This window comes from Podarcis bocagei (assembly GCF_964188305.1).
Source record: "Podarcis bocagei genome assembly, chromosome: 8".
Taxonomy (NCBI): Eukaryota; Metazoa; Chordata; class Lepidosauria; order Squamata; family Lacertidae; genus Podarcis; species Podarcis bocagei.
The window spans coordinates 2,544,093-2,556,499 of record NC_138133.1 but is presented as its reverse complement, the minus strand read 5'-3'; the positions used below and the strand labels follow the sequence as shown (position 1 = coordinate 2,556,499).

The 12,407-nt window shown below is 44.2% G+C and overlaps 1 protein-coding gene across 8 annotated transcripts in view; it reads left to right on the top strand.

Moving 5' to 3' along the window:
- The window catches only part of KIZ (kizuna centrosomal protein), a 68,414-nt gene that overhangs the window by 30,816 nt on the left and 25,191 nt on the right, over positions 1-12,407 (top strand). For 7 of the 8 annotated variants that reach the window (XM_081205982.1, XM_081205981.1, XM_081205979.1 and 4 more), the window contains 3 exons: positions 135-269; positions 10,082-10,246; positions 11,974-12,124. In XM_081205982.1, coding sequence (XP_081062108.1) covers positions 135-269; positions 10,082-10,246; positions 11,974-12,124 — 451 coding nt within the window. Of the gene's footprint in view, positions 1-134; positions 270-10,081; positions 10,247-11,973; positions 12,125-12,407 lie in introns of those variants that run through there. The other variant, XM_081205986.1, reaches the window with a different exon arrangement.

Genomic DNA, 12,407 nt, shown 5'->3' with positions numbered 1-12,407 from the left:
CTTCTTTATATGCAAATACGTCATACACATGAATAAGCAAATATGACTCCCTCCCCATTTACAGTTGTGTGCCCATTTTGGTTTTATATGTGAATATTTTAATAGGTTGTAATAGCATTTGTTTATTTCTGCAGAAAATCTTTGACATTTGAAGGATTTGCTCATGTCTTGACATTCATAGAACAGTTTGTGGCCACAGCAGATCAGGAACACCTGATGTTATACCAGAGGAAAGCTGTGAATACAGTAGAGCTGGAGACCCTTATAAGGTTCAAATATTATTTTCTTTTAATTGGGAGACAGTAATAGTGTTTGTCTATGTATCAAATCAAATCTTTATTACGGTCATAGACCAGCATAAGTAGGGCGGGGTACAATCATTTAAAAATCTGTAAAACGTTTTGGAAAGCTGAAATTATTAAAGCAGAAGGTATATATATTAAAACTATAAGAAGCTAAAAGAAGGGTTAGGAGCATTAATCGGCTGTGGAAGAGCATACAAGGTTAGTATACAAAAGACTATGGCTATCAATTTACAAAGCACTCCAATATGAGTGTTCATTAAATCTACCGTATTTTTCGTTCTATAGGACGCACATTTCCCCTTCCAAAAATTAAGGGGAAATGTGTGTGCATCCTATAGAGCGAATGCAGGCTGCGCCGCTAAGCCCAAAGCCAGAACAGGAAGACGGAGCACTGCTCTAGCTTGGGGACGGTGCCTTCACCCCGCTGTCCTGCAGAAGCTAGCAAGGCTGTTCCCAAGCCAGAACAGCGAGACGGAGGGCTCCGTCTCGCTGCTCTAGCTTGGGGACGGCTGCGCGCAAACCTCTGCAGGGCAGCGGTCCGCTGCGCTCCAAAGGCTTCAGGGATCTTTGAGGCTGGCAGTGGGGGAAAGCAGCGCTTCCCCCCACCGCCAGCCCCACAAGCTCTGGTGAATGTACCTTGAACACACCTTGTTTTAGAGGGGGAGAACAAGAAAAAAAAAATTTCCCTGTTCTCCCCCTCCTATGGTCCGGTGTGTCCTATTGTCCGGTGCGTCCAATGGAGCGAAAAATACGGTAGTTTGTGGCACAGGTCATCATTCGACAAATTTTGAGCACTGCTATGCAGAACCTGGAAACTTGTATGTTGTAGCAGGGTTGATACCTGAAAGCAGCAGGGAGGTATAGAATTGCCCTGTGCACCCTGGGTACTTATGGGGAGATGAGTGGGTAGATGAGGCTAATACGAATGTCTCTGTAATACAGGCACTGGAGAAGCACATGCTCTATTGTTTCTGTTTGTCCAGAATTACAGGGGCATTGTCTCTCGGAGCAAGCAATCTTCCTGGCGTGACATCGTGCCAGGGTAAAGGCCCTCCGATGCTTAGGGACTTTAGTTAGATATGCCATGGGGGAGGCAGAGTATCTGATGGATTCATTGGCAATAAAAGTTGGGGTACTGGCTAGATCCAATTGGCTGTGTGTCTGCTACACATTGCTTAATGAGTGGTTTGGCCTGATCATATCCCATGCTGAGTAGAAGACCTGGAGAGAAGCCCAGGGATGAGATTTTAGTTGCCACTGCCTGTTTCCATGTGGATTGAAAATCATCGCTCATAGTTAGTGGGGCAAGGCCAAGGGGAAATAGAGATAATCTGAGCCAATGTTGAGTATAGTCACCCACACTCTAGCCTCCACTTTTGTGAAGCTTGTCTAGTTTCAGAGTGACATTAAAGACACATTTTGGGACTTGAAGGACTGATCTTAGAAATTTGGATTGTACAGGTTCTAGTGTAGTGAGAGCCAGTGTGGTGTAGTGGTTAAGAGCAGTGGACTCGTAATCTGGTGAACTGATTTGATTCCCCGCTCCTCCACATGCAGCTGCTGGGTGAACTTGGGCTTGTCACACTTCTCTGAAGTCTCTCAGCCCCACTCAACCTCAGAGTGTTTGTTGTGGGGAAGGAAGGGAAAGGAGATTGTGAGCCGCTTTGAGACTCCTTAAAGGTACCCCTGCCCGTACGGGCCAGTCATGTCCGACTCTAGGGTTGTGCGCCCATCTCACTTAAGAGGCCGGGGCCAGCGCTGTCCGGAGACACTTCCGGGTCACGTGGCCAGTGTGACGAAGCTGCTCTGGCGAGCTGGCACCAGCGCAGCACACGGAAACACCGTTTACCTTCCCGCTATAAAGCGGTACCTATTTATCTACTTGCACTTAAGGGTGCTTTCAAACTGCTAGGTGGGCAGGAGCTGGGACCGAAAGACGGGAGCTCACCCCGCCGCGGGGATTCAAACCACCGACCATGCGATCGGCAAGCCCTAGGCACTGAGGTTTTACCCACAGCGCCACCTGCATCCTTTGAGACTCCTTAGGGTAGTGTTAAAGCGGGATATCAAATCCAAACTCTCTTCTAGTCGTACAAAATTGGAGAAGGGGCCCAGCCGGGCACCATAGAGAAGTTGTGCTATTGGCTTGGCTTCAAATAATTTGAGTGCTGCAGGTATATAGTGGCCACCTCTTGTTTTTAAAAAATTAAGGATTGAAGATGCGCTCCTCTGAGCAATAACAGCAACATAGTCTCCATGAGCTTTCCTACTGCCAGCAGAATGAAAAACTACCCCCAGATATTTGAAACAGGAGACCTGCTCAATCTTATACACCTATGGTCCAAGAGCGGCTCATAGGCCTTTTGGCAAATGCCATTATTTTAGTTTTCTGATAGTTGAGTTCTAGCTGGTCCTCCTTGCAATACTGTGTTAGTGCTCTTAGTGCTCTTTTGAGGCCAATAGGTGTTCTTGAAAATATTGCTGCATTGTCTGCATAGAGCAGAACAGCAAGTTTTGGGAAGTGAAAGTTTGTGCTATGGAGGTGGCTCGCCATTGAGTTGATGTAGAAATTAAATAAGAGTGGGGGCCATATGCAGCCTTGCTTGACACCTTTCTTGGTTCCAGTGGCATTGGTGAGATGGCCTCAGGGGTTACATTTTACATTAAGTGAGGTCCCTTCATGTAGCATACAAATTAGATGGAGTAGACGTCTATCTATTGAGGTGGCCTCCAGTTTTTTCCACAGTTTAGCTCTGGATATGGAATCAAATGCTGCTTTGAAATCTATAAAAGCAGCATAAAGGGAGGTTGTGTTGTGGGAGGAGTACTTCTCAATGAGATGATGGAGTACTAGGCATTGGTCAATAGTGGATCGGCCTTCCCTAAAGCCAGCTTGCTCCTCTCAAAGTATATTTTCTTGTTCCATCCAGTTGTGGAATTTCCATTGTTAGGTGTCTTGTGTAAAGTTTGCTACACCAGTGTGGCATAGTGGTTAAGAGCGGTAGACTCATAATCTGGGGAACCGGGTTCACTTCCCCACTCCTCCACCTGCAGCTGCTGGGTGACCTTGGGCCAGTCACACTTCTCTGAAGTCTCTCAGCCCCACTCACCTCACAGAGTGTTTGTTGTGGGGGAGGAAGGGAAAGGAGAATGTTAGCCGCTTTGAGACTCCTTTGGGTAGTGATAAAGCGGGATATCAAATCCGAACTCTTCTTCTTCTAATCGGTCTGTAGTTTGCAGTATCATCCCCTTTTCCTTTTTTATATATGGGGGCAATAATTACAAGCCCCCAGTCCTTGGGGGCTCAGCCATGGGTGTCAATGCAAGTGAAGAGTGAGGCCAGAATAGAGGCCCAGAAGTCCATATTGTTTTTAATGGCCTCTGGAGGAGTTAGGTCTTCCCCTGGGGCCTTCCCCAGTCTTAGCTGAGCTACCAGCTTGTTAATCTATTGTTACCATCACTGGTGCCCACATAGGCAGATTCTCTATAGTTTGACTAGAGTCTCCACTTTTAGCAGAGGTGTCCGAGTAGAGTTTCTGAAAGTGAGCCTCCCAGGTCCCTGGGGGGATGTGACAGTCCAGCATGGTTGGGCCATTGCTTTGTGGGTTAGATGTAATATGCCAAAATGTGGCTGAATCATTGGATTTGGCTGCCTGGATAAGTCGTGTCCAGGTGTTCTTCATAGCATCCCTTTTCTTTTGTGCCAGCAGATGCTTATAGTATCTCTTCTGCTGGAGGAGGTCCAATGCAGCTGTTGGTTTGCTCTTGGATACATAAGCCTTGTAAGTGGCAGCAAGAACTTTTTTGGCATTAACACAGTCCTTGTCAAAGCATGGCTTGGAGTGGTGCTGTTGTTGTCTCAAGCGTGTGTTATTATTCCAGATTAGGAGCTTGTGGAGCTCTTGCATAAGGGTGTTATAGTTCTTCAAGAGTGCATCAGGGAGACAGCAGATATCAGGGCACTGCAGGCGATCTGAGGCCAGTAGTTCAGTTATCATTTGGCTTAGATGAGGAGTCCACTTGGGTCAATGGTAAGTTCTTCCTGCTGGCATTAGGAAAGGCTGGTAACAGTCCTCAGTATGTACAGGTATCTCTTGAGTGAAGGCTTTTAGCTGAAGGAGAATTGGGAAGTGATCACTGCCAAATTTGGGCATAACTTCTAGCGTCTTAACATAAGGAAGGAGGTCCCTAGAAACAGTTATATAGTCCGGAGCCAGATAGGTAGGTGAATTCAGCTGGGTAGTCGCTTTCAAGGGCACCATTTAAAATGTAGATGTTTAGCCTAAATGCTGTTTGAGCCAAGCAGAGGCCTGCAAAGTTTGATTTCTGATCTTTTGAGCAACGGGTGAGGAGGAATCCATCGGCTTCACGGCTGAGAGGAGGACATTTGTGCTGTGCATAGAGAATGTGGTCATTAGGGCCCAATCTGGTGTTGAGGTCCCCTCCCAGAACTACAAATGCATTTGGGTTGAGCAGGATAAGGTCACTGATTTAGTTTCCAGTTCAGTCCACGAGACTCTGATCTGTTGTCTGTGTAGTTTGCTTGTTTTGGTAACTGTGGTTGACTTTAATAAGTGGGAAAGGTTTCCTTGGGTGGCTCTCAGCCAGGTCAAGTCTGCAGAGAAGAAGAATGTAAAGGTGGAAACTCTTAACAATGATATTTGCTTTGTGCGCTAAGCATGCTCTTTTGGGGAGCAGCCACATAGCTCTTGTAGGGAGAAGGGAGGCCATCACAAAGTTGGCAGCAGCCATGTATGTTGGGGTACATATAAAAGAGAATTAAGTGCTTGGAACTTTATACACAGCTGTTTCAGAGTGTGCCTTGTTTGGTTTTCTTTTTGTTTGTTGTTTGGGGGTGGGTAAGAGTCTTTGTTGTTGTTTTTAAGCTGAAGCAGGGTGGGGACGGGGACTGTGTGTGGCACCCCCACCCTGCCCCTCAGTTGTGGGGCCTGAGGCATATTGAGTGACCTTTACTATTTAAGATGAGCAATACAACTAAATGTTCTCTTCCTCTCTTCTTCCCCTGATTCTTTGGCTACTGGCAGTGTCACTGTTCATGCAGAGTTCTTTTGGAGTTTGCTCCCTGAGGGGTGTGAGCAAAACAAAACAAGCATTAATGCATCTGAATCTGAAAAAAGAATTTACAGGACTGTTTTTGCAGAGGGGACACACCCAGCTCTAACCCTTATTCTTCATGTGCTTGCTAGCCAGCAAAGTGGACTGTGTTTTTCCCACATGCATGACTTAGTCCAGGAGTAGTCAACCTTTTTATACTTACCGCGCACTAATGCATCTTTCTTGATGGTTAAATTTCCTTATTGCCCACCAGGGCTCAATGGAAGGAGGACTGTGCCGTAGAACTCCCTACCGCCCACCTAGAATCTTGAAACGCCCACTAGTGGGCAGTAGGGACCAGGTTGATAACCCCTGGCTTAGTCAGTAGCAAAAAGGAACATTGGACCTACCTGAGTCCTTCCTCCTGATCACTCCAGAAGCCAGGACATATACCTGTTGCGCCCTGTGTGTGAGAGAGTGTCTCTCCCCCAGGTTCAGGATGTAATACAGCTTCACACTGATGTTGGGACCACTGTTCGCTGGGCTGGGATCTGGGTCTGCTCTGATTCTCTGCCTTCTTGGCCCTAAAACCACTGCCTAAAGAGATGAGAGGAACTATTCCCAATCTGCTTTTTTCTTCTTTGGATCACCTTATTTTTATCCTCCTCAAGAGCCTTGCCAAATAGCCTGCCCCCTTTTAAATGGAGTGGACGGCAGATTAATCTTGGATTAATCCAGCCAGGAACCTGGGAGTAAACTGCAAAGAGTCTTAAACCAACATCCACTATAAAGGCATCAGCCTCAGTTAGCTTCTTAATATCCTGTTTGATCTTAAGATTGGTTTGGGGACCTCTCTGTGTAGTTTCTTCATCTAAAGGAGAGAAGGCCTGACAAATATTAAAATAAAAGCTGCAGTCCTGACAGCTGGAGCAAATGCCTCATAGGACTTAAGCAAAATGTATCACTTTTACGGTGTTTTAAAACCTCATTTCCACTACTGGATACTACTGTCCCAGACACTACTACTGCCACAGGAGCATTCGTGAGGGCTTTCTTCAGGTTTTTCTTAGGCAGCATGTAGGATTTCATTGAAACAGTCTCACTTGGCTTGGATGACTTTGAGTTTAGCTCACTCACCGTCTGCAATATGCCCTCAGGAGGGGAACAGTCCTGCCACTCTGAGTATACTCCCCCCCCCCCCCAGTTTGTGGCGCTAATAGTTCTAAGCCCTAGCAATGCCTCTGTGAATGGTCCTCAGAACAGTCCTAAAAGAGAACTGGGTATCCCCTGTGTGAGGGTCCAAAGACATACTCTCATAACTAGACTCTTCCCATAAGTCTCAGGCTTTGCTTATGTGTTGATTAGAGAACAGTCAAAGGGCAGAGCTATAAGGAGAAAGGACATAAGATGAGGGAGAAGTGAACAAATTGAGACAAATAACGGGGGGGGGGATCAACTATAGAACAGCATTGCCTGAGTCTGTTGATGAGGCTGGACAGAAACAGGGAGATGGATGCTGTGTCCCAAACAGGGATAACAGTTGTCTGATTTGTATAGGTTCTGCCTTCTGGAATAAGTGGGAGGAACAACCCAGACACCCATGGGAAAATTATTCTCTGATATTACTAGAAGCTGAAACTACCTTTTGCAAACACTCTTGGCTCAATAAAATACTTAAGGAAGGCTAAATGTAGTCCCTGATTCATGTGTCTTCTAGCCTAAAGAGAGAACTAAAAGAATGGTATACAGGTGGTACATGACCCCAGTCAAACTTGCAAAGATATATCATTTGTCTGATAATAAATGTTGGAAATGTAAGGAGGCTGAAGGGACATTTTTTCATCTCTGGTGGACATGCCCGAGGGTGAAGGCTTTTTGGGAAATGATTTATAATGAGTTGAAAAAGGTGTTTAAGTATACCTTTCATAAGAAACCAGAGGCCTTCCTCCTGGGCATTGTGGGCCAGAGAGTGTCAAAGAAAGATAGAACTTTCTTTTTATATGCAACCACAGCAGCAAGAATTCTTATAGCCAAATATTGGAAGGCACAGGAGTTACCCACGCTGGAAGAATGGCATTCGCAGCTGATGGACTATATGGAATTAGCCGAAATGACAGGCAGAATCCGAGAACTGGGAGAAGAAGTAGTGGAAGAGGACTGGAAAAAATTTAAGGACTATTTACAAAAATACTACAAGTTATATGAATGTTGAGAATTTGCTAAGCTTTTGGGAAAAACATGCTTCAGTACTGAGATTGGTAAATGATGGAAACTAAGTTATGATTTATAAAAGCATAAATTGCAGACTATATAACTAAATGAAAACACAAAAACATATGAAATAAGGTATTAATTTGCTGTTTATTTTTATTGTAAAGAAAGCAGGGGATGGAGGACGTGGGGAAGTCCGGTTGATCATGAAAATTGATTTGAAAAAGTGAACTTTCTTCTATAATTGCTTCTTTTCTTTGTAAAACCGCTTTTGTTGTGTTACTGACGATGTATTCTGACCTTGGAAAAAAAGCAATAAAAAATTATTATTAAAAAATAATAAAAAATAAAATAAAGAGAGAACTAAAAGGGGACCAGCTATATCAGTAAGGAAGCCTCTTTTCACGAACAGTTCATAGCAGGTTGTGTGATACTCTCTGACCTCTATAGAGATTTCTGGATCGAGCTCAGCAGGAACTTCTCTTGCTGGCTGTGAATTGCATTCACTGTCACACTGAATTGCCCTGCACTAAACTCAAGTACTGTGTCTGAATCCCAAACTAAAAGTTAATCTAAATGCATATAACAGCACCCCAATTAAAATATGAAAACACCATTTCCTGTGGGAATTAGGAATAGGAGGAGGTTTTAGATCTTTTTCAACCTTCCATTTCCATGTTGCAAATCTTCCCAAGTAGCTCTCCCACTGCCTGGGGTTTCTAATTCACGTTTCATCACATTTTAAATCTTGCCTGCAAATAAGCTATCAAAGAGGTCGTGATGATTCAGAACAGGAAGTGTGTATGTTCTCCCTTCACCCTGCCATTTCTGTATTCTGATTTTCCCACCTCTCCTGCCCTTTAGAAAGTTTCCCCTATATTTCAGGGCCCATTACATCCTGTTACATATACTTTTAAGGTAGGTGTAGTTTGTGCTTGACTTCTGCTTTCCTTTAGGAACAGTGAGTTTGTTTGTTTATCCCACTCTTCAGCTAAAAAAGGTTCCTAGAGTGGCTTACAAATCACTACAAAGAAGTGTTAGTGATCACCATACATGAGCAGTCTGCTTGAGAGAATCCATGTGTGGCACAGATAATTTGGTTGCTTCAGAGACATGGATTCCTCATGAATGTTCAAAATTAGTTGAAATGCACAGTAAAACTAAACATTAATGACTCTGGTTCAGGTTAGTGATATGATGGTTATACCTGGACACTGTCCCATTGGGCAGACTCCAGTTCAGGCCCCTGCAGGCTGTGTTTCTCCATTCCATGCCAAAATAAGTGAAATAACTGTATGTGTGTTTTCCTCTTGAAAGGAGTACACTGTTGAAAATAACTGACTAGTCTCCTAATTTCCCTTGAACTCTAGTTCAAAACCCTCTGTGGGTTCAAGCCCTGAAATAAAAGAAAGAATCATCCTTTCCAAATATCCCACCATATACTTCCTCAAAGGAGATTTCACTGGGGGAGTTACTCTACTGAATCACCATCATTTTCATCATTTTCATTTATTACTTATACCCCACCCATCTGGCCAGGCCTCCCCAGCCACTCTGGGCGGCTTCCAACAGGATATTAAAAACACAATAAAAGGTCAAACATTAAAAACTTCCCTAAACAGGGCTGCCTTCAGATGTCTTCTAAAAGTCAGATAGTTGTTTATTTCCTTGACATCTGATGGAAGGGTATTTCACGGAGCAGACGCCACTGCCGAGAAGGCCCTCTGCCTGGTTCCCTGTAACCTCGCTTCTCGCAGGGAGGGAAAGGAACTGAGAATCATGACTTTAGTTGTGGTTATCCTTTTGGCATCAGAAGGGGAGAACACTAACTTTCAGGGAAATAACTTTTAGGGTAATAAAAGTACAGTGGATGTTCGGGTTGCGATTGTGATCCGTGCGGGAGGCACGTTAGCAACCTGCAGTGTTTGCAACCCGTGACCCATGCGTCTGTGCACGTGCGGATTGTGATTTGGCACTTCTGCACATGCGCAAGCACTGAAATCCGGAAGTAACCCATTCCGGTACTTTTGGGTTCGGTGCAGTGCGCAACCCAAAGCATCTGTAACCCAAGGTATGAGTGTATCACAGAAGAAGAAGAAGAGTTTGGATTTGATATCCTGCTTTATCACTACCCGAAGGAGTCTCAAAGCGGCTCACAATCTCCTTTCCCTTCCTCCCCCCCAACAAACACTCTGAGGTGAGTGGGGCTGAGAGACTTCAGAGAAGTGTGACTGGCCCAAGGTCACCCAGCAGCTGCATGTGGAGGAGCGGAGACGCGAACCCGGTTCCCCAGATTACGAGTCTACTGCTCTTAACCACTACACCACACTGGCTCTCACAACTGAGGATGTTGTTCTAGATGATATTCGATATCTTCTAACTTTGCTGTTTACAGTCTATATTGAAGCCATTTGTTGTGGGAACTATTATAGATTACATGGATAAGAATGGTGCTTATAATTAATGGGTTTAAGCAAATACTTCATTAAGCACCTGTTATTGTTTTATAGCGTCTGTAATGAAATTGGCAGCTTAAAACCAGAAGGCCTTGAGGTATGTGAAGCACTTGTCCTTCATCATCTTGAGAGATTATTGAAATTTACAATTGATAGATGCCTTCTACCAGAGAAAACGCTTAAATACAAAAGTGGGACGCTGGATGAAAAGCATGATAGGTATGATCATTGTTAAGACTTACACAATTCACATTATTTTTGGTCATGCTATTGAAATCAGAGAATTTATAGGGAGGAACTTCATATACCTGAAATATCATGGTTCCAGTTACAGATAGGTAGCCGTGTTGGTCTGCCATAGTCAAAATAAAAAAATTCCTTCCAGTAGCACCTTAAAGACCAACTAGTTGGTCTTTAAGGTGCTACTGGAAGGAATTTTTTTATTCTGAAATATCATGTGTATGATTTAACCATTCAAAATGTAGTGTTTAAAGATTTTACAGCTGAGATGGCTAACCTGTGGCTCTCCAGATATTCCTAGACTTCAGCTCCCATCATCCCTGCCTATCAGCCATGGTGACGGGCTGGTGAGAGATGGAGTTCAACAGCATCTAAGAGGCCACAAGTTAGCCCTGCTGTAGATCAGGTGACAAGACACGAAGGGCCACAGGTTAGCTACCCCTGTTTTGCAGCATAATCCGAAGCGTGTCTCCTCTTGTGTTCAGTAGAACTTACATCCAGGTAAGTGTGTGTAGGGTTGCAGCTTTGAAGGACATACTAAACAATTGTTTTGTGTTTTATATGTAAAGCTTACGCCTTGTCTATAATCGCTTAGGGTTCGTGAAGCAAACTGATGCTATGTGCCAGGCCCCGAGGGGCGAATAGCTCTGGCTCCTCGGAGGGATGGGAAAGCAGGAACTCCTCTTGTGCCGCTGGCTTGTTTTGGTCTTGTCTGCAGTTCCATGTTATTCTTGCTTTTTATCTTTTAGTTTTTATTCAAGTTGAAGAGGTCTGCTTTTCACCAATGCTTGTAGATGACAGGGCTGTAACTCTGAGATAGGGATCTAGAAGCAATTCATAATCTTGAGTCTTAAACAATGATGTGTAAGCCATATTCAGGCTTTATCCCTCACACCAGTTGCAGGGCGGGGGGCCGAATCACTGGTCCTCCCCCACACTTCACACAACCTAAGCTATCTCACCCACATTTGAGCTTACGGGTGAGATAGCTTAAGTTGTGAGCTACATGGACATTTGAATATGGACTATAGTCTCCTTAGGGACGCAGGTGGCGCTGTGGGTAAAAGCCTCAGCGCCTAGGGCTTGCCGATCGAAAGGTCGGCGGTTCGAATCCCTGCGGCGGGGTGCGCTCCCGTCGTTCGGTCCCAGCGCCTGCCAACCTAGCAGTTCGAAAGCACCCCCGGGTGCAAGTAGATAAATAGGGACCGCTTACAAGCGGGAAGGTAAACGGCGTTTCCGTGTGCGGCTCTGGTTCGCCAGAGCAGCGATGTCACGCTGGCCACGTGACCCGGAAGTGTCTGCAGACAGCGCTGGCCCCCGGCCTATAGAGTGAGATGAGCGCACAACCCTAGAGTCTGGCAAGACTGGCCCGTCCGGGCAGGGGTACCTTTACCTTTATAGTCTCCTTGGTCCAACTCTACAATCTCTGCTACTACCTATGCTATACTGACCACTAATATTTAGATACTAATTATACAGACCTTAATTTTAAGTTTTGCTTGGGATGAGTTAAAATACATGCAATTTCAATTCTTCTCTTAGTGTCTATTTGAGCAAATACGAATTTCAGAAAATAAGTTAATGGTGTTTTTATTAAATAAACAAATTTGTATTTCATTATTTGGCTAACAGTGAAGATTGATAGTCTTACATCTTTAGTGGTATGTTCTGTTTTGTCTACCATATTTGCTTTTATCTTTTCCTAGGTCTGAATTGACATCTTATTTTGCTAAGACATGGAAACGTTTAAGTGAACATATTTTATTGTTGAAGAAGTACAATGTTTTATTCGAACAAGAAGTGAAAGACATGCTTAGTACCATATTGACTTTGGAGAGCCACGAGCAACGTGGCCTGGTCAGTTCTTGTTTCATTTTCTTTTGTTCTTTCCAAAATATACCTTGAAGAAACAGATTGGTGACAGTAGAAGTTTGGTTTTCCAGAATGCCTACGAAGCCACAATACAATAAATTGTGTATGAGACACATTAACTAGAGTATATATTAAGGCAAAACCTGAATGAGATTAAGCTGTTCTTTTTCTTTTAAACATGTTATTTCTTGTTCTATTTACTGTTATAATGCTGCTAAATATTGTGACAACAGCAGTTTTTAAACATTTTCCTATCTAACGGGTTACA